Raw genomic sequence first — 21,967 nt, forward strand, 5'->3', positions numbered from 1 at the left:
CATTGGAGGTCGTTTATTACGTCTCTGGAACATCGCCCCTTGCCTGGATCCCTCTAGGGGATCGCTGCTGTTCTTCTTTTGGGAGTACGTCTTCTTTTCGAGACTCTTTTTGTTTGTTTTTTACTAAGTATGTACTGTAGGTTGTACTGGCTCTGTGTCGGAGCTACCCATTGGACCCTGGGACGGACATGTTCTACGTTGTTTTCTGTTTCTTTTTGTTTTATTTCTTGTTTACCAGCACTGTACTATTGGGTACCCCACTGCTTGTCAGCCTGGTGTTGGCCCCCTCTATAGGGGTAGATTTACTATTTTCTGTACCCGGTTTGTTATAGTATATGCTCTCAATGTCTCATGTTTCCCCGGCCACTCCGGTACGTGTGCTGTATCCTCTCATGCTGTGTGTGTATATGCTCTGCTGTTTACCTATGTACTCGGTATTCTGTACCATGTATTTGTTACCATACGTGCAATAAACTGAGAATTGAGAAAAAAAGAAACCTAAATGGGATGTCTTTGAAATCTCAAAGAAGTGCACTTTCAAGTTTGTTGGGGTTATTTTCATATGAGGTGTAGTTATCCCCCAAAAGCACTACGTGCAAATTTTTGGTTCACCTGAGAAAACTGTACAGGCGCACCTTTGTGGATAAATTCTACTTATTGTTTCTGTCTGCCAGAGGCCTTCCAGAGTGGTAACAAAGAGGTCATATTTTTGTAGCCTTTACATCATGTACTGAAGATGGGTGCTCTACACAAAGTGTTTTTCATGATGTCTTCAAGTGCTTTGTGACCAGTCCATACTTTCTGGCTACATGTAAATTTATGGAACCTTTCCATTCCAAAAAGGACAGCAAGCAATTCCCACTCTCTATTTGGGCATATCCTTACTCTGTCATTGCCTGACTTGTAAAAGCTATTGGTTGTTTACCTTGTAATATAATGTGGTCAGTACCCCCCCCCCCCATTTATAACATCTTATTCTTTAGGATTTAGCAGAGTTTATCATAGGTACCTTAAGAAATAATTTTATGTAAATGGTATCTTCCTTCAGTTCAAATTGAACAACTGTGAATATAATGAAATCAAGAGACTTGAGAATTATTGATAGAACGTATATGTTTATTGAATAGAAGTAATATAACTCATAATTAAATTAAATTCACAAATGAATCCATAAAGCAGAGTACATCAAAATAAGTATAATGCTATATTATTATAAAGATAATACATTGCAACATACCCATGGAATAGAATCTATCTGTAGTTGGACTACTCCACCTCAACTTTTTTTTGTAATTTATATACCCTTTGACTTGCCTATAAGTTACTTGAATAATGATTTTAGGAAACCCAACCATTGTATAACATCTCTTTACCTATAGATGATGACATTGTCGGCATAGTAGTATAAATCAGTGATAGCCTTTCCTTCAACTGATGTCTTCATTGTTATTGAAGTACAATTATGAACATGAAGTTTGGTTTGTTTATTCAAAGAATATCTGTATGTGGAGGGGATTGTGGAATAATTTTATCAAAACATCTGTCACAGCCCTGGGTCCTGTCACTGATGGGCAGGCAGCTGCCCGCAGGTGCCGAGTACCTGGGGCTTCGCTGCGGGTCTCTGCTGCCTGTAGTTGGGTGTCCGTCTGCGGATGCGAGGTGCAGGAGGATCTGTTTGGGGGTGCCAGTGCAGGGACCCCCAGAAGCATAAACATGGCCGTTCCTGGCAAGCTGGAGGCTCTGGCAGCAGGAACACTGGGGCATCGGACTGATGGATGGCTGGAGGTGTGGCTGTGATGTAGGTTAAGGGGCGGGGCTAGAGCTTGCGCCGGATTTAAAAATCTGGAAAAACTCTTCTCTGGTACCCTGCTGTGGTCCTGTACAATGTATTGTAGCCTGTGTTCCTGATATTCACATTGTTGACCCTTTGCTTGCCTGGGCATTCTTTTGCCTTGCGATTTTGTATTTATGTCCGAAACGTGTACCGATTCTTGGCTTGTATGACTGCCCGCTATGTGAACTGACCTGGCTATCCTGTTTGTTTTTACTTACCTGCTTGCATGGAGGCCTCCTTGCTATTGGGATCCCTAAGTCCTGGTTTACTCCTACTGAGGGCTTCTCCCTTGGTGGTCATAATCTGAACAAAATAACTTCCGCGGGAAGTGCCTCTGGTGTGGGCAGATGTGACAATATTCATACCTTTTGTGGTTGAGGTGTCCGCCGACATGCTGCGGAGGGAGAACTCCTACCGGCTCAAAGCAGCTAGCTCCTCCGCAGTGCCGACAAGGGAGACCCCCTGACTCTGTCCCACGCCATCCTGCGGCTCCTATGATTGTGGCCAGCTGCGTGCTCGTGCTTTTATATACAACGATCAGCCATAACACTATGACCACTGACAAGTGTCAGTGGATGGGATATATTAGGCAGCAAGTGAACATTTTGTCCTCAAAGTTGATGTGTAAGAAATCATTGTTATGCTTTTATTCTGTTCTACACACTTTATGCCTGAATGCAACTTGAGTGCTAGGAACATATGTTATCAATTAATGTGATGCAGCTATTAGAGGGTCTTCTGTGTAATGCCGCTGTATCCTATGACTGCTCCAATAGGATTCCTTAAATTCACATATTATTATTATTGTTTTATATAGTGCCATCAAATTCCTTAGCGCTGTACAATGGGAGGGCAGGTCGTAACCAGTAGAATGTAACATAACAATTTGACTTACAGAGACAACAGGTGAGGATATTGCCCATACATAGTAAGAACTCATACCCTAACTGAAGGTAAAAGGGTATAAATACTCATGTTTACAAGGGCAACATCCATCTTGTCAATAATACAGCACATACAGTACCTACGACCACCATCTGTTCATCAAACAGTACTATATGTATACTACTTTGTTCTACCAAAAAAACCTACTTAAGAAGACTTAAAAGCTGTGGTCTTGAAAAGTTTAGATATTTAAGACAAACGAATAGGATCTGAGCAACTTTGACAAGGGCCAAACTGTTATGCCTAAACGCGTCAGAGCAATATCAAAAATGCAAAAAGTGGTCCAAGGAAGGAATAGCGGTGAACAGGGTCATGGGCGGCCAAGGCTTAAATTGCTGACAATGCTAATGCTGGTTCTGATAAAAAGGTGTCAGAACACACAGAGCATATCAGCTTGTTGCATATGAGGCCGCGTAGCCACAGACCAGCCAGAGTGCCCATGCTCCACTGCCGAAAGCGCCTACAATGGGCACGTGAGCATAAGAAATGAACCACGGAGCAATGGAAGAAGGTGGCTTGGTCTGATGAATCACATTTTCATTTTCCGTCATGTGGATGGTCAGTTGCGTGTGCATCACTTACCTGGAGAACACATGGCACCAGGATGCATCGATTGAGGCCCCACATTGCAACATACAGTATAGGATGTAAAAGACCAACGTCTTGGTGCCAGATACCACAGCACACCTTCAGAGGTCTAGTGGAGTCCATGCCTACACAGTATTGGGTCAAAATGTTATGGCTGATTGGTGTGTGTGTATTTGTGTGTGTATATATATATATATATATATATATATATATATATAATATATTATATACACACACTCATTGACCGCTTTATTAGGTATACCTGTTCAATTGCTTGTTAATACAAATAGCTAATCAGCCAATCACATGGCAGCAACTAAATGCATTTAGGCATGTAGACGTGCCCAGGACAACTTGCTGAAGTTCAAACCGAGCATCAAAATGGGGAAGTAAGGGGATTTAAGTGACTTTGAACGTGGCATGGTTGTTGGTGCCAGATGGGCTGGTTTAAGTATTTCAAAAACTAATGGGGTTTTCACGAACATCTCTAGGGGTTCACAGAGAATGGTCCAAAAAAGAGAAAATATCCAGTAAGTGTCAGTTGTGTTGACGAAAATGCCTTGTTGCTGTCAGAGGAGAATGGGCAGACTGGTTTCAGATGACAGGAAAGCAACAGTAAATCAAATAACCTGGTTACAACCACGGTATGCAGAATACCATCTGTGAATGCACAACACATTGAACCTTGAAGCAGATGGGATACAGTAGCAGAAGACCACACCGGGTGCCGCTCCTGTCCGCTAAGAACAGGAAACTGGGGCTACAATTCGCACAGACGGACAATAGAAGACTGGAAGAACGTTGCCTGGCCTGATGAGTCTCGATTCCAGCTGCGACATTCAGATGGCAGGGTCAGACTTTGGAGTAAACAACATGAAAGCATGGATCCATCCTCGCTTGTATCAACGGTACAAACTGTTGCTGGTGGTAAAATGGTGTGAGAGGTTTCCACCATGCCAAACCAAGGTAGGCTTTCCCTACTTACTTAACACCACATTTGGGACATGCGTATTTCGTTTTTTCAACTTGGAATTTTCACATCTAGTCATTCTCTGCCCATGTCCAATTTTGGGCATCTTTTAACATGGCCAAGTCAATTTTACCTCATCAAACCATGCATTTTTTTTAAAAGCAGACACCATCTTTCAAATGCTGGTATTTTAACTCTTTCCATAGTGTAGTAGTAAACATAGTGGGATGGACAGGTTCCACAATAATTTACTTTTGGAATCTGCTTTCGCCAGCAACTAATCTAGGTTTGAGATGTACACAATTTCCTGCTCAACCATACTCACTATAGTCACTTCAATACACTTGAATTTTGTAGAAACAAATGGTTTTGAGGCAAGTATAAATAGAAGAGCCTGGATCTGTATGTGCATGACTGTTGCTAGGTAATCTCTTGGTCCTAGAATTTCCAATTTGAACTTTGTGGGTGGCAGAAGAAGGTTTATGGATAGTACTCTCCTTATGTACTATACAGAATATGTTTAAGGATGCACCCAAGTACGTAAAGGATTGTATGTAAGTTATGTGCATAGGTAATTGTGACTACACACACACACACACACATCTACTATAGAATATATATATATATATATATATATATATATATATATACACACACACATATTTAGACACATCTACACCATGTAAAGGCCATAAATAGTACAATTTAATATAATACAGACACACTTAATATAAATAAAACATACAGTAGTTCATACTTAAAGGTTTTCATTATAATTTATCTATATACACCTAAGAATAAAATACAAAACCTGGACACTGCTTTTTCTTTTTTTACCCCCAATATTTGGCACAGTACAAAATGCTGCAATTTTGCAAGTTTGCAAGTTTTTTTAAGTTTGTGTTTAGTGTAGAAAAAAATATTTAAAACATCCGTGGCATTGTTCTAGATGATTCAGCGTATCGTATAAAGTATTATTTGATTTATATGGCAAAGTAGCCATAAACATATGACGGTAGTTTGATAAAGCAAACACTTTTTGAGATAAAGTATTGAACTCAAACCAAAATACCTTTTGATGTTAACTGTGTATACACTATAAAATAACGAAGATAATATTTTACATGATAGGTCCATTTTCAGTGTACTTTGTTTCCTTAAATATAAGACTTTCTTGGAAGAAAAAAATGACCTGTTTTCATATTTGCCAAATATAATTTAATTAATTGAAATATTTCATTATAATGATGATGATAAATTATCCTTATGATAGTTCATCATTTATAATTGTATGTACTTTAACTATGATAACTACTTTAAGAATAATAAATACATGCTTAATTTAGATCTAAACTTCTAGAATAAGAAAAACTATATTATAAGTAGGGTTGCCACATTGGCTATTTAAGAGTCGCCTATGAAATCTATACATTTTGGAGAACAATGAGTTCTGACCTACACTCAAACACCTATAAAAGCTGCACTGTAGGAATGCCAAACTGGAGATTTGTATGCTATCTTGTACTAAATGTTTTATGTGTTCCATTGAGAATTTTGATGCTAAAACCGATAAAACCACATCAGCTTTATCTCAATTTCACATGCTTTCTTGGTCACCAAACTGCAAATACAACATCATCCACAATACAGTCTGCCTTATACATACGCTAAATATATTACATATGTGAATAGCTTATTTAAATACCAATAGAGATATAATTAAAAACCCAAGTTTTTCAAACTCAAGTATCTCATCTTATTGTGTATCTAAAAATATTTTGGATATTGCTCTTTTTTTTCTGCCGAACACACATTTCCCTACACTGATGTCCTCTTATTACGGAGGGACACATACCACTTACTGAAAGCTTTCTTCATCAACACATTTTACTTCTTTACCTTAGACTTTGTGACAGACGTACCCAAATACGTTCTGTTCTATATTAAACCTTACCTATAGTCCCATTTCTGTTTCTACCTCCTTTACCAAATTATTTCACTAATTACATTACAATTTCATCCACCCTCCTTAAGAGCATATGGTTTGATACATTATTCATTGCCAAGTGTATTAATCCTTGCCTTAAAAAGCAGAACAAGGCTGCACCATGGATCGTAAGGAATCATTTTTAAGTGGCAGTCAAATTTACTAGAAAGTCACCTTAAGTAAGCATATTCTCTGACTTTGCATAGAATCCTGTAACAATGTGTTGAATTAGATTATCTAATTAAAAAGTTAGAAATTAGATCCTAAAGTGAATAAACATCATTATGAAGGTTCTACATCATGCAGCCAGAAAATGGCTACTTAAATGTGTTTAAGTGCATTAGGTTTGTTTACAAAAATATTCCAATGTTCATCATTGAGTGTTTGATATAAACTGGAAGCAATCCAAAACATCAACATTCAATAAATCAGCATTCCGTTGTGCCTTGTCCAAATAGGAACATTTACAGCTGGTCAAGAATGTAATCCGGAATCTCTTATGCACCAACTCGCAACTTAAATTTCTCTTCGTTTTCTACATTATAAGCACCTCTTCTGTGGTACCTAAAAAAGACACAGATACTTATTTATTGATTTATGTAGTACCATTTTCCTCAGTGCTGTATAATGTTTAAACATAATTTAAATAAAATGTGAAGAGGGCCCTACAACTATGTTTTAGTGTGAACATTGTTTAAACAAATAATATTACTAGACACAGGTACAGACAGACTGAAACGCAAGAAGACAACAGTAGTGAAAGGCAGGACATTGGTACATGCGAAAATGGGAATTAACCAGTTGATAGAAATGTATAATTTGACAGCACATGAGAACCATTCGGCCCATCTGGTCTGCCTATTTTTCCTGACCTCAGACCTTCATCTGAGTAATAGTAAATAAATCATAATTATACTATAAGTAATATGTATATGTATATTACATGTCATGTTATTTTTATCTATATTTATTGTGAAATGTTGATGAACAATTTATCCAACATAGTTTATCTCAATGTATATAGCAGCCATGTATCTTGAAGTTATCCCTTTTACTTGTAGACTAGGCAGCATATTTATAAACGGTTGGCAAACAAACAAATAAACTTACCTTACAGCTAGTAATGAGGAAATAATTAGTAAACAAAAGGAGGAGAGAGCAACTGCTACCACGGCCAACATGGTAGTGTGATCATAAGAATCTGAAGGGTTCTCCAGTCGAAGCGTGAATGCCTGACACCTTTCCCCATAATATCCTACTTGGCATCTATAAAACAATGTTAAACAACAATAAAGAAGATAGATAAAAATGTGTTTATCACTTATTTTAAATATTAGAGATGTTAAAATATTATTGAAAAATACAACCTTAATTGTAACAGTGATCTTAACCTAATCTGCCTTTTGTGCTTTCAACTCTCTGCTTTGATGTGAGATTAAGTTTAATGTGATTTGGATGAATGAATGAACAACTGAATCAATTCTGTAGACTTGACATGGATCAGGAGGTGAATGCCACTAAGGATAAGGAGCAAGGGGTGTTTGATGAGTTCCCCTACTCAGGTGTACAACCACCACCGTTGGTGTGGCTAAATAGGAGATGGGCTGGCTGACCCAAAAGTGGGCAGGGTGGTAGGTGGTAGATGACCTACTCATATATTTTAAGTTTTTGTGTGCACCTCTATTTTTGAATATTTTTTTGTGCTATGCTGATAAAATTATGTTAAGAAATGGACTGCTAAGTACTAACACACATTCTTAATCAAAACAACTTGGAAGTTACTAATATGCTTTAAAAAGGTATAGATCTAAAGACAAAATCAAACAATGAGATTGTGTCTCTATAAAATGATTAGTTAGGCCTCATTTGGAATATACAGTGCAGTTGGAGCTTTCAGCTTTGAAGAAAGCTTTGCTAAATAGTGTTTAATAGGCTTGGGAAAACAGACCAAATGATTGACATTTTTTGTTTCCTTTTTTGCTCCATTCATTTTCGGGCAACATATACTAGTTTCTGCCCTATTGGTTCAGATGTAATTCAGAGGGCTTTTTCCATTCGGAATAGACATTTGCTGTCACTCACCTCACTCACGCCCTTTCACACACTTCCATACTCTCTGATCCACTCTCTCTCACACTTTCATTCATTTCCTCTCAATCTTTCATTCATGCTTTCTAACAATGTCTCCCTACTTTCCAACTGCGTCCATGTCCCTTTCTCCTTTCCCACAGCTCAGCTTATTTTTTTTTTTTTTGCCTCTTCTTGTTCTTCTTTCTTCATCCGTTTCTTCCACCTATGCTCTGTGTTAACAGGCCTCCTAGAGTCATTCCACAAAAGCATGGAGCCTTCAGACACACTCATTCCGCCGATTGGAGGAATGGGGGAAGAGGGGGACAAGGTGTGTCCTTATGAGGAAGTGCATCCAGGATGCCCGGTTAACGGAGCATTTAGTGGGGAGGACGAAGAAGAGGAAAAGAAAATGGGACTGCAGTAAAGGAGACAGGGACACAGAAATTGTTGACAGAAAAGGTAGAGAGAGATTTAGAGAGAGCCTGAACGAGATAGAAAATTTGGAGCGCTTTGCTTCACTTTTGTTTGTTTCCCTCCTCGTTTTTGAAAATTCGTACAAATTAAGGAAACGGTCAAACTTTGTTAAAATTCATACGACTCCTACTGCACAAGCCTAGTATTTAAACCTAAGGAATTACCTCATTACAAAATACAAATATAGTTGAGTTTAATCTTAAAACTTTAAGATTCAAAAATGTAAATCTGTAGCTCCAGACCTGCAGTGCATGGCCTCATCTGTTCTCCTTGGCAGTTGCGGTTGCTTAAAACACCTACATTAATGGCAGGCTACCACTGAACTCAATAGGAGCCCGAATTGCACGTGTGCTAAGGTGACCACACAACGGCCCTTTATTTTTCCAGGACACATATGTTTCACATGTTACTGAACAACACCTCTAAAGTGATGACCTTGGAAAATACCTTGCAGAAGGGAATTAGGAAAATGTATACTGTATGCGACCTAGAAAAATTGATGAACTTGGTCACCATAAGGTGTGCAGAGTGTCTTGTTAGATCTCCTGGAAACTTTGCATGAGCCAGCAACGGAGCTCACTGGCAATCAGTACTTGCACTACTGAGAAGGAGATGTCAAGTCAATATGCATTCCAAGTCAAGTAGCTGTGAGGGGACTGTACAAGCCAAGGTAGTTAACACCTTAGTAATGTCGAACTAATAAATTACCTGATTTTCTACAATTAGAAGTCCTAGGAGTGGGTGCTTATTATGGAGATAGATATGTGTGTGTTAAATGCAGGGCCGGCCCAAGGCAAAATGCCGCTTGGGGCGAATTTTAAAATGCCGCCCCCCCCTTATTTACCCTTCCTTCCCCCCCCCCACTATCTACCCTTCCCCCACCCCCCTTGTACTTACCTTTCAGCAGTCCTGTGGCGAGTCTCCCTGTTCGGTCTCGGTGCCGGCTTGTACTGCTGAGCGCCGAAAATCTTCCGGCACTCAGCATTACAAGCCGGCACCTAGAACAGGGAGACTCGCCGCAGAGGAGAGAGAGCGGGTACTGACCACTCGGCGCCCATTTCTCTCTCTTTCGCTTTAAAAAAAAAAGGGCTTGGGGCGGCGAAGTGCCGCCCCTTCAAAAGTGCCACCTGAAGCGGTTGCCCCACTCGGCTCCATTGTCGGGCCGGCCCTGGTTAAATGACAAAACATATTAGAACTCACACAAGGATATATATGTTGCTTATAATAACAAATGTATAACATACATACAAGATGGTTCCTTCAGGGCTCTTATATATCGACATTCCCCATTAAAGCAAAAATCCTTATACTTTCGCTGACAAGGGTCTCTCTTTCTTCCTTTTCCCCTTCTTTTTTTATTTGGTTTTGTCACAGAAGGTGCCTTATATGAAGATGAATCTTAAAAAAGAGGAAAAAAGTAGATCAGCACATTGCAAAAATAAATTACTTGAACAATAAACTCTTGAAACTTACTTGGTCTCATACTGCCAATTCTAAAGACATTTTCTTTTTATTTACTATATTCTTGGGTATTACCCAACCGAGTAATGCCTCCTTAAATTTTTTTTTTTTTTTTACTGCCCATGCATCCAATTTGATATGCTTTGTCATCAAATGGCTAATATGCAACTGCCTGAAAACATTATATATTATCAGTAACTAAGGTTTTATTTATACACAATGTATGCATGCATGTGTGCATTCCTTTAGTGTAGTGTTTCTTTGTGCTTTATACCATGGCTATTGGTTTACAGTTTAATTTCCTTCTTGTTCCCTGGTTTGATGTTCCCGTATTTGCTGTTCTTGTTTAACTAAATTTGGCTTTGGTTTCCCTGCTCATTTAACTATTACAACTTTCTCTCCTACTAACCAGTCCTCATGCATTGGGGTTATCTTCGACTCAACCCTCACAGTCAATTCCTTACCAAATGTTGCCAGTTGCACCTAAAAACATCTCACACCTGTCCTTTCTGTGGTGTTTAAACCAAATATAAAAATATATCTCACAAAGGTTCGTCTACTTTAACAGATATTTAATAAGAGAGAAAAACACAGTAACATACAATAAATAAGTGACAGCCCAACATACAATGCAACACTTTCCAAGACTAACCTGCAACCTAAAGGTCCAACATAACCCAGCACACCACCGATTACCCCATCCATGCAGGATGGTGGGCAGAGAGAGACTGAACTAAGATTTTGCATTCAACAGGCATATTGAATCACTGTAGGTGTGCCCTCGTTAACAAATCAAAAGACATGTAATACAGGAAGAGTTCAACTGGCTAAAACATTGACCACAATACCTATGTCACCACACTTTCATCACACAAGAAGCCATACAAACCCTTGTTTAGTACCTTACTATCCCTGGTCTCTACACCTGCAACACTCTTCTGGTTGGTATTCCTCTATCTTGATTCTCTCTAATCTATTCAAAATGCTGCTGGTAGACTTATCTTCCTTACAGCATGCTGTTCCTCTACTTCCCCACTTTGTAAAACCCTCTAAATGTTCCCTCTTACCTCAAGAATTACATTTAAAATCCTTCTACTAACATACAAAGCCCTCCATAATACTGTTCCCCAGTTCCTCATTTACAAGACTCCATTTGTGCTGCCCTGTACCTCTAGAACTTGCTTCTGCCTGATCTCTAACTTTCACCCTCCCTTACAACCCACCTCTTCCCATATACAGTGGCAAGAAAAAGTAAATGAACCCTTTGGAATTACCTGGTTGTTCAATAATTGTTCATAAAATGTGATCTGATCTACAAGTCACAAAGCATAGAAAAACACAGTATGTTTAAGCTAATAACACAAAAAAATAAAAACATCCATTAAAGTGCTGGTGGGAAAGGAAGTGAACACTTTAATTTAATAACTGGTTGATCTACTTTGGCTGCAATAACCTCAAGCAAGTTCTTCTGTTAACTGCAGATCAGACCAGCACTAGGTTCAGATGGAATTTTAGACCAATCTTCCTTACAAAACTGATTAACTAGGATGTCTGGTGTAAATGTCTCCCTAGAGGTCGTTCCAGAGAATGTCTAATAATTCAAGTCTGGGCTCTGATTGGGCCACTCCAAAAGGCAGATTCTGCACTAGATTTACTGATGTTTAGGGTTGTTGTCCTGCTGCATCAACCAACTTCTACTGTGCTTCAGTTGCTGGACAGGCAGCTTGGGAATTCATTGTTCCTTCGATGAAGGTTCAGGCCCTGAGGGGGTAAAGCCCCAAATCATGATGCTCCCTCCACTGTTTCATGTTGGTATGCGGCGCCTTTTTTACACTATATGCAGTGCTGCATATTCTTCCTTAACAATTTAACCTGAGTTTCATCAGTCCACAAAACATTTTCCCAGTAGCCTAGTGGAGTGTCAAGGTATTCTTTGGCAAAGTTTAGGCAAAGGCTTCCTCTGTGATGTCCTTCCATGGACTATCTTTCCAAGACATTAAACATGCCTGTTTTATGTCTTGCATATGGCAGACTCAGAGGGGTTATCAGAGATGTTATCCAGTCCCATCAAACCATTAGCTATTACTCCAGGGTTCTTTTGTTACCTCATTGAGCATTCTGCATTGTGCTCCTGGCGTTATCTTGGCTGGATGCCCACTTCTAGGGAGAGTAGCCACAGTACTAAATTGTCTACATTTATAAACAATTTGTGTGCCTGTGGACTGATGAATATGTAAACTCTTTCAGATAATTTTGCAATCCTTTTCAGCTTTATGCAAATTAAAATTATTGATTGTCGGTCTTCTGAGATTTATTTTTTGTGTGACGTGGTTCACATCAGTAGGTGCTTCATAAGAATTGCAAACTCAAAATGGTAGCTCTAAAACAAACATTCAATCTTAACTCATTGATTGGACTCCAGGTTTGCTAACTCCTGACTCCGATTAGCTTTTGTTGAAGTGATTAACCTAGGGGTACACACACTAATGTTTAAACAATGTATTCAATATGGACAAGAACAATACAATAATTTGTGTTATTAGTTAAAACAGATTGTTTTGTTCACTATTGTATCTTAGATGAAGGTAAGGCCATATTTTAAGACACATTTTTACATAAATGCGGGTAATTCCAAAGGGTTCACCTACTTTTTCTTGCAACTCTAATCTTTTCAGTTTGAGCTTATTCATTGTTAGTTTCCAGTAACCTCTTTAAAACAAGATAACCATATATAAAATGATGTACAAGCCACTAGCAGTAAGGGGTGCAACCAGGAGGTTCATCTCTATCTCAGCAAGCAATTGTATGCAGAAAGGAGGCATAGTTCATTAGGTGCCAACGATTAAGAGCTAGCTACAGATCAAAACGCTTCAAGCCTTTTATCTCAATCACCCCATTTTGGGATGAGCGTCCTTGCTGTACTGCTACTTGGTGAAACATTCGTACACAATAAATGAAGCATTCGTACTTGTTATATTTCATTAGGAAACATTTTTAAATGAATGTTCGCGCTATTTATAGCAGAGAATGTAAGTCACATGTAACTTTTTATTTTATAACAGCTGATTTCCAGGCCTCTGGTCAGCCTGTGATCATCAGGTGTGTGTGTGTTTGTGGAGGAGTGTTTGGCCCTGTCCACTTCGCCTATATCTCATCTGGTTGCCATCCTGTCCCAGCCCCCTATAAAGTAAAATAATTCACTTGGGGGTACTGTTCTTTCAGGAAGAGAGGATGGATGCAATGGAAACATTTAAAGGGATTTAACAAAGTACAGGAGGGAAGCTTATTTGGAGGAGAAATGTTAGAAAAAGAGGTAAGAGGCTTAAATGCAATGTAAGGAAGTTTTACGTTACAGAGAGGGTGATAGAATGAAACATATAAAAAGTAAAAAGCATAAAAACAAAATTAAAACTAATATTTTTTTCCTCTGCTTCATGATAAAAAACCTAAGCTAAACAAAAAAAGTTTTTAAAAAATGTAAAAATTTAAATAGTAAAAAAAAAATAGCACACAGAGCCAGCTCTTCCACCAAGAAATAGAAAGGTGGCATTGCACAAAATCCTGCGGCTCCCCTGGAATCTGTGTTGAGGCCCCTCCTCATATATAAATATCTAGGAATACCTGCTTGACCACCAACTAAATCTTATGTTATTTGAACAGGAAATCTGTGCTCACGTATGTACTCTTATTGTCAATCCTTTAGAGCAGGCCCTTATAAGCCTATCATTCTTGTCAGGAACTTTGTATAAAAGTAGAATAAGGCCAGATGGCAAGCTCACAGGCAGGGCTCTCAACTACTGTTGTGCCGGTATATATTAATGTATATTTCTTATGTAAATGTTAACCACCCCATTTAAATTAGACAGAGCTGCATTATATGTTTTGATATGCGCTTAATAAATAAAGAAAAATAATATTATGGGGCAAATAAACACAGTTTTGCTTAAAAAGCATACAACTTGTGCATGATTTGTAATAAAATATTACAGATGTCATTAATGGCAAGTTAGGGCCAGTTTTACAGAGCCCACTTCCTGTTTCTGTTTCAAGAAACCTTGATCCACCTCCTATACTGTAGAGGGCAGTGTTATACCCATGATACAGAACATCTACTTCATCCTCATTACCACGGACCAAACCGCTATCTCCTGCAGCAGCTGGCAAAATGCATATGTTAAAAAAACACTCCAGCCATTGTATGCTGTTTAATGCATGTAATAGTGTGTATCATAATAATATAATGCCTGTAAAATGTACGGAGTTAATAAAGTATGCACCTCCAACCAGCTCCAGTGCTGGCTCTCTTGAGCATTCCAGGGTGGTCATCAAAACTACCAGCGACTATGTGCAGAAATATCTTTAAACAGCCAAAATCGGCATGAATAGGGGAGAATGGAGAAGGTGGTGCACTGCAGCTCCTCTAACGTTAAGTGGAGTATACAGGTAAAGAATGCATATTAAAGTAAATATTCTTCATTGGTGAGGATTAAAGTCCCTTTAAAGTCTCCACATCAGTCAAGGTCAGAAGGGCCCTTTCTAAACTATTTTAAACCGGCACAGGGAGACAGGAACGTATCTGGGTCACACTGTGCAAGCAGCTAGAGAGAAATCTGCTGGAGATGTTAGATATATATGTATGTATGTATGTATGTATGTATGTATGTGAGCATGGATGTGTAAGTGAGGTGAGATGGAGTGTGTGTTAGAATGAATGTGTACATGTGTGTGTGAGTAAGTGTGTGTAATTTGTGTGTGTTTACATATGTGTTCCAGAGGGTATGTTGGAAAGAAGGGGGGCAAAGATGACAAATAAGATGTTTGGGGGCACTGACAAGCTGGGGCAAAGATGGCACAAAAAGGATGTCAGGGAGTTAGGATGACACTGATAGCTTTTTTTGTATAATGTTTCAACAGCTGCATTTTGTATCTAAAGAGTTAATGCTCAAGTGTGCAGCAGTTAACTTTTTCTTCACTTTCTCCTGCAAAAAGGGATAAGTTTGCACCCCTTAAAATTCCATCAAAGCCACAGCATTGGCTGCAATACACATTATACAAGACAAACCTTCTTCAGAAGGAGAAACTTGCCAGGGTAATGCATATTTAATATATGATGTTTAGGTTTATTGAATAAGCCCCCCAGCCCAGTCTGCTATATAAAGCCTTGAAATAGTCAGAATGTAACCATACATTACATTTTACTAATAAAACATTCTTCCCCATGGGACTTTCCATTTAACATTCTCAACTACCACATCATGGGCATAAACCTCACAAAAAGGAATGTAATTATACACTGCTTGAAAATGAATCAGAAGTATAATTCGAATCACATTTTACAATGATGGAGGAAATAATAGCAGCACTTCAGTTACCTTAGTATAAATTACAATACTCCATTTAAATTTAATAAATCATTTTCAAAAAAGTAATAATAATAATAATAATGTATTTTAATATGTATACCAAAATATTGTTTTATATCAAACTTTGTAATCGTTCTATAACAATAGTAATATTTATATAAATAAAACAATAATTATGGAAATGACTACATCAAAAAATGATCATTCATGCCATCAGTGCCAAGTAGGAATTGACACATGTTGCTTACCTTTAGAGGGCTCAATAATCTGATTTTCCGTTATAAACAGCTTTTTGTCGTCATCGTGCTGGGGACGTTGGCCAACGACCCCAAAGTCTTGCGTGGCTTTGCTGAACACATTTTGATGGGATCCACCTGCCGCTCCATGCACAACCACGTAAGAAACTAATGACGAAATAAATTATTTGATTTCCTGTGATCACCGGCAATTGAGGTCTTCAGTCGTTTTCACACATTTCAAAACATAAAGCAAGAAATACTTTGCATACTACTAGCAGTGATGCCATCGCCCTAAAATAAACGTTTACAGCATTTCTGGAGGCACTACGAGGGCAGCCATTTATAGTTGGAATTTACTATAAATAGAAGACAGTAACACAGTCACGACAGAAACTTGAAAAGTAAAGTAATCACTCGGACTAGTCTTACCTTCAATGAGAAGAACGATTTTCATGAGATTCATCTTCATCTAGGTAATGTGTAAGAAGCTCCGGTTAGTAGTTAGTAGTAGAATAGCGCTGCTCACCGCACTGTTGGTATGGTCCATGCAGCAGGAGACATGAAGCGATACAGTAGCCGCCTGTCTCTGGTCACAGTGATGTCACGCTGTGTGGTTTTCTTTAAACAGGGGCGGCCACGCCCTCCCCAGAGAAATTACTCATTATGTGGTGGGAGTGTGCCCACTCCACTGACTGAAAGAATAGGACAGCTTATCACTATATTCATGATGGATCACCAGAAGTCTGCTGGGAGGCAGTTTTGAGGGTTTTTTGTGATCTTACACTTTAACTAGGGAAATATACATATATTTGTTTTTTACTCTCATGCTTTGGGACTGGATGGAGGAGATCACTTTGAAAGATCTTAAAAGCCTGCTAAAGGACTTCTGGACCTCCTTATTTACTGTCTTCAGATCAGTGATGTTTGTTATTAAAAGGGAAAATCAAGAGTCTGGGGAGTGCACCACCAATATTGAATCAAAGATGGGCAAATTTGTAATGAGCTAGCAGATGGCTTTATTGCCCTGGAAGAAGAAAATAATACTCTTTGTATCAAAGCTGGCAGATATGAATGACCATTTAACCCCTTAGTGACAAGACTTTTTTTCTATTTGTAGTACACAGAATGGTTGTTTTAACATGTTTGCGGTGTTGCTGCTTAGCTTTATTTTGTTTCTCCTTCCCTTACTGTACCTACACAGATTATATATTGTTTTATTCAGGACAAGAGGGTGCCTTTTTTCGATACCATTATTTTGATCATATCATCTAATAATATAATATTATTATTGGAAAAAAATTATGGTGAAAAATGAAAGAAAAAAACTTTATCTGCCTTTATTTGTAAAATCTTCGCGGCAACCTGATCTGGTCAGAAAGTGATGTAATTTCTGGTGTATGGTGACAGGTAACTGATGGCTAGGCTACTGGTAGGACCCTGGAGGTGCTAAGAAACAATAAGGGTTTTTCTGGGGAACAGGAGGGGTTAATGTTAATTAGTATTATATTAAAACTTAACTTTTAACAATCTTTAATACGAGTATTTCTGTAGCTAGAACAATGCAATACGTATAGGTGGCAAGTAAGAGGTTTGAGAGATAGTTCTGTAGTTAAACTCTTCCTTGCCACTTAGAATTAAGCATTTTTCTACCTACAGAAATCATAATACTCGTGTGGAAGATTATTAAAAGTTAAGTTTTAATTCAATATATTTTATTTTGGGTTGCTAGGATTTGCGTCAATTTAATTGGAGGTTGTATTTTTCTCATGCAGGAGACTTCTATAAGGATGGTCTGGACGGGGGGGGGGAATTTTCTGGCAAAAAACACCACAAGCACAGGGATTACAGCAATTTTGCAGCAGCCTGTGCATTTGGTGCACGTACATGTACATGTACAAACTTTGTCGTGAAAGGGTTAAGGAAAATTAACATCCACTTATGAGGCATTGGGCAAGTGTATACCTTGCAAAACAAAGAGAAAGACCACAATTAATATTTACTACTATCACTTTACCGACTATGGAATGCCCTTGTCTTTGTGGTAGAGATAAATGGTAATAGGAAGCTGTCCACTGTATTTTCTACAAGAAAAACCTGGAAGCCTGTTTTAAGGAAAGAAGGCTGAAAAATGCAAAAATGGTGAAGAGATGTCTATTTAAGGCTAGGTTTCCACTTGTTTTTTTTGCTAAAAACGCCCATAAAAACGCCAATTCAGCCACATGGCGTTTTTTTAGTGAAAAAACGCTGCAGCCAGATGTTAGCTGTTCTTCAATAGGAAATCGCACAATGCCACATCCACTTGGCGTTTTTCTGTTCGGCGTTTTTTCAGTCCTCTTTGGCGGTTTTCTGCTTTTTTGGGGTCTGTGGCAGTTTTTCAAAATCGCAGCATGTTGACACTCTGGCGTTTTTTGCAAGGAAATCTTGGCGTTTTTCTCCAAGAGAAAAAACGCCATGAAAAAGCCATGTGGGTTTATTGCCTTGGCGTTTTTTATGGTGTTTTTTTCCACAGTTACAATGCAGAGGATGGACCCAGTATCTGTGTGTCCTACGAGAAATAGGCTGGAAACAAACAGTTTCACACAAAACAAAGTTTATATTGAATTTTACACCATTTGGAACAAACGTGCCATTACAAACAAACATACCCGACGCATCAACTGGACCCTGCGTGCCAAAAGCAACAGCAAACAATTTGTACCATCATTTGGGGCCAATCTTCCTAGAGGAGCAGACATTCGGAATAAAGCATGTCTTACAAACCACAGAAAAGAGACAAAAGGGTCCGCCGGGGCGTGTTTAAGTAGAACTCTACCAAGGAAATGACATCAGGAGGGGGCAGATACTTGCCATTTATCCTAATCCCTTTTAGCTGGGTGAAACATCTAACTTGTAAAGGCTGGAAAAACTGCCTAAGGTCAAAAAAAGCAATTTCCACAGAAAGGCTAAAACGCCAGAAAAAAACTCCAGAAAAAACGCCAAAACGCAGGTAAATGCAGTGGCAGTTTTCTTGGCGTTTTTCCTGGCGTTTTTCATCAAGAAAATAACGCAGGACAAAAACCCAAGTGGAAACCTAGCCTTATAGATCATGCGTCTATATTTAGTATGTGGTTATGTCGCTCCTCCCAAAAAAGTGAGTTTTTTTATGTGAAATATAAATAATTATAATGTTTATATTTATGCAAAATTTTCCAATGAATACACATAAATATTAAGTGGCGGGATTAACAGGACTGGGGTGTGTGAAAGAATTATTTTATGCCTTACTGCACTCTATACAAGATTTATATATTGATTGGGGCTTAGAGTCTTGAAACCTCAGTACTTTCCTTCCTCACAGCCAAAAGATTATTATCCAGCATAATGGTGCCACTAGGGTCTTGCCAACAGAAGTGGACGCGCCTGAGTGTTCCCAGGTACAGAAGATGAAATTTCTGTTATAATCTTTGTTCCATTCCAGTAATTACATAGTAACATAGTAATTTAGGTTCAACCCTTCTACCTATCCTTCCTGCTTTTGACCCAAAATAAGGCAAAAAACACAATTAAGCTATTTTTCTAATTTTGACACTTATGGGGGAAAATTCCATTGTGACTCTTAAAGGCAATATTAATTGTTATTTAAACCATTAGGCCCTGATCAGTTAGATATATAATTATCTACTTACAGCAATTGCTTACACATAGGTGGTTGATTATCATGTTCAGTCTTGTTTTCTGGGTCCTAAAAATGTTGGCTGAGAGCTGACCATTTCTGAGAATATGGAACAGGATTGTACTAAACCCATTACAACATTAATTCACAGAATGATGACTGATTCTCAGAATAATCAGATGGACTGGGTACATTTATTTGTGTCCAACTCCACCCTGTGGATCAGCAGGAAGGTAGAGGATCTGTCTGTTTTTTTGCTTTTTTGTTTCTTCTTTCTAAAGAGACTAAAGTGTTTTTCACAATTTGTATTAGTTCGACCTTCACCTCTGACCCATCTGGCTTAGGGTTCCGGACTAACCTCTAGTAGTTACTACATGTACCTCTTGTAGTCACACTGTGATGCGGCGCATCGGTTCAGGACATTGATACATATTGCAATGTGGATATCAAATACTACAAAAGAAAAAAAACATTCCTTTTTTCGTTCCTTGTGTGGTTTATTGTTTAAATTGTACTTCTTGGGCCTTTTACCTAATTGGGGTTTGATGAACTTGAGGCTAGTTTTTTAGAATCTAACTAAATACGTCTAGTAGAGACATATGCTATTGTGCTAGTAGACCTAACAATATCTTGTGTTGGGATTTTCGTTGGTAAATACAGACGGTAAAAAAAGGGATGGTAATATATATAAAAAACAAAAACTGTCGGCGCTGTCTGTATTATTTGAGCCTGGGACTAGCTAAGCGCACTGACATTTTTCTTTTCATGGTAATATGTATATATGTATTGTGACAGTGTAAACCCCAGGGAGATGCTTAGTGTGGATACATTTGGATACAGGTGCTATCCAGATCTTAAATATGGGTCCCTGGGGTGGAGCAGTTGGAGAGCAGATTATTTGATAAACCAAACTATATTAAACTATACTTACATGAACACCTTAAAGATATACATTTCATTGGATACCTTAAATTTCAGAACCGCTTGTTTACTGTCATGATTCAACAAGGTATTCAACGATTGTTTTGGTTAAGCACATCTTTTATATTTTTACATATCCTTCTTTGTAATTTCATTAAACCTTATCAAGCTGTTGTTTTTTCTTTCCAAATGCATTTTTCTTGTTTTTATTTTATTATTTTTACTTATTTTTTTGTGGAAAGAGGAGGTTTTAGGGTCCGTGTGCAGAACCATATGCTGGGCTGGTTTAATGTTAAGTCTTCAGTTGGAGGCCATCTACTTACAAAGCTCAGCAAATGTGGCTGACAATGGTTAGGTCTATAGACAGGAAGGACCTCTGTTCAAGAGTCACTGATGAATCAGGGCCAGGAACAATGCACCAGCCAAGAAAACTGTGAGGGATCCCGCTATTAAAATGCCACTTTCTGCAAAGCATTCTATGGTAAGCTTCTGTTAAAGTATTTTGACTGTTCTTTGCATTTTAGCTTCTTGTTGGAAATTTGCATCAGTACTGTAAATAAGTCTAATGCTTAAATATTGTCCCACAGATATCTTATTGATTTGATTGTAAGCTCCTTTGAGCAGGGCCCTCCTCACCTGTTGTCTCTGTAAGTCAAATTGTTATATTACATACTACTTGTTATGTCCTCTCTACCCGTTGTACAGCGCTACGGAATTAGATGGGACTATATAAACAATAAATAATAATTAGATGTTTCAGCTATAGAATGTCAGTCTGTAAAAAAGCTGTTTATTGCTGTATCTTTATGTTATAGTATAGCCATAAGGTACACCAACTTCGTATTTTAAAATTCAGAAAAGTAATCCACTCTCTATTGATTTCAGATGTTAGCTAAAAACCATAATTGTTGTTAATGTTTGGAGAAAAGTTCAAAAAGTTCCATACCGTTGGTAATTACAAAAATTTGTATTATGTCATAAAATCATAAAAAGGTAATTAAAATATAACAACATTTTCAATTCCGGAATTAAGCCAGTATTTTCCTTTCATGTCACACTATGCACTTTTGCAATTGTATCCTGTTCACCCACTTTATCTGCTTGCATTTTCCTGGCTGCACTTATCCCATGCCACATCTGTTTTATGGATTCACACTTCCTATTGTTATCACTTTAATCTTCTACACTGTCTCTTTCTTTTAATATTGTGTGTATTTAAAGACTCTAAGCCTTATCTTTCCACGAAAAAAACAATATATAAGTGTGTAGGCACACTAAACATTTAAAGGAAGAATCATGAGTCAACAAACATATGCTAAAATGGAAAAAAAAAAATTCAGACACTAGGGTGTGAGAACTCCTGGTTATAAAAAAGGGTTAACACAATAATCTGAATTAAACTATCCCCTTGTTTGAGGGTTTGATGGTGTGATAGGATTATAGTTGTTTCAATGCAACATATT

General features: G+C 38.1%; 1 protein-coding gene across 1 annotated transcript; it reads right to left on the reverse strand.

The window, feature by feature from the left end:
- Positions 1-6,151: 6,151 nt before the first annotated feature.
- On the reverse strand, positions 6,152-16,532 carry HBEGF (heparin binding EGF like growth factor). Its single transcript, XM_053463341.1, has 5 exons — positions 16,361-16,532; positions 15,941-16,096; positions 10,113-10,266; positions 7,435-7,590; positions 6,152-6,888 (listed from the first exon to the last, which is right to left on the reverse strand). The coding sequence occupies exons 1-5, from the start codon at positions 16,398-16,400 to the stop codon at positions 6,822-6,824; spliced, it is 573 nt and encodes a 190-aa protein (XP_053319316.1). The 5' UTR covers positions 16,401-16,532; the 3' UTR covers positions 6,152-6,821.
- Positions 16,533-21,967: the final 5,435 nt, after the last annotated feature.

This window comes from Spea bombifrons, chromosome 4 (genome assembly GCF_027358695.1).
Source record: "Spea bombifrons isolate aSpeBom1 chromosome 4, aSpeBom1.2.pri, whole genome shotgun sequence".
Classification (NCBI taxonomy): domain Eukaryota; kingdom Metazoa; phylum Chordata; class Amphibia; order Anura; family Pelobatidae; genus Spea; species Spea bombifrons.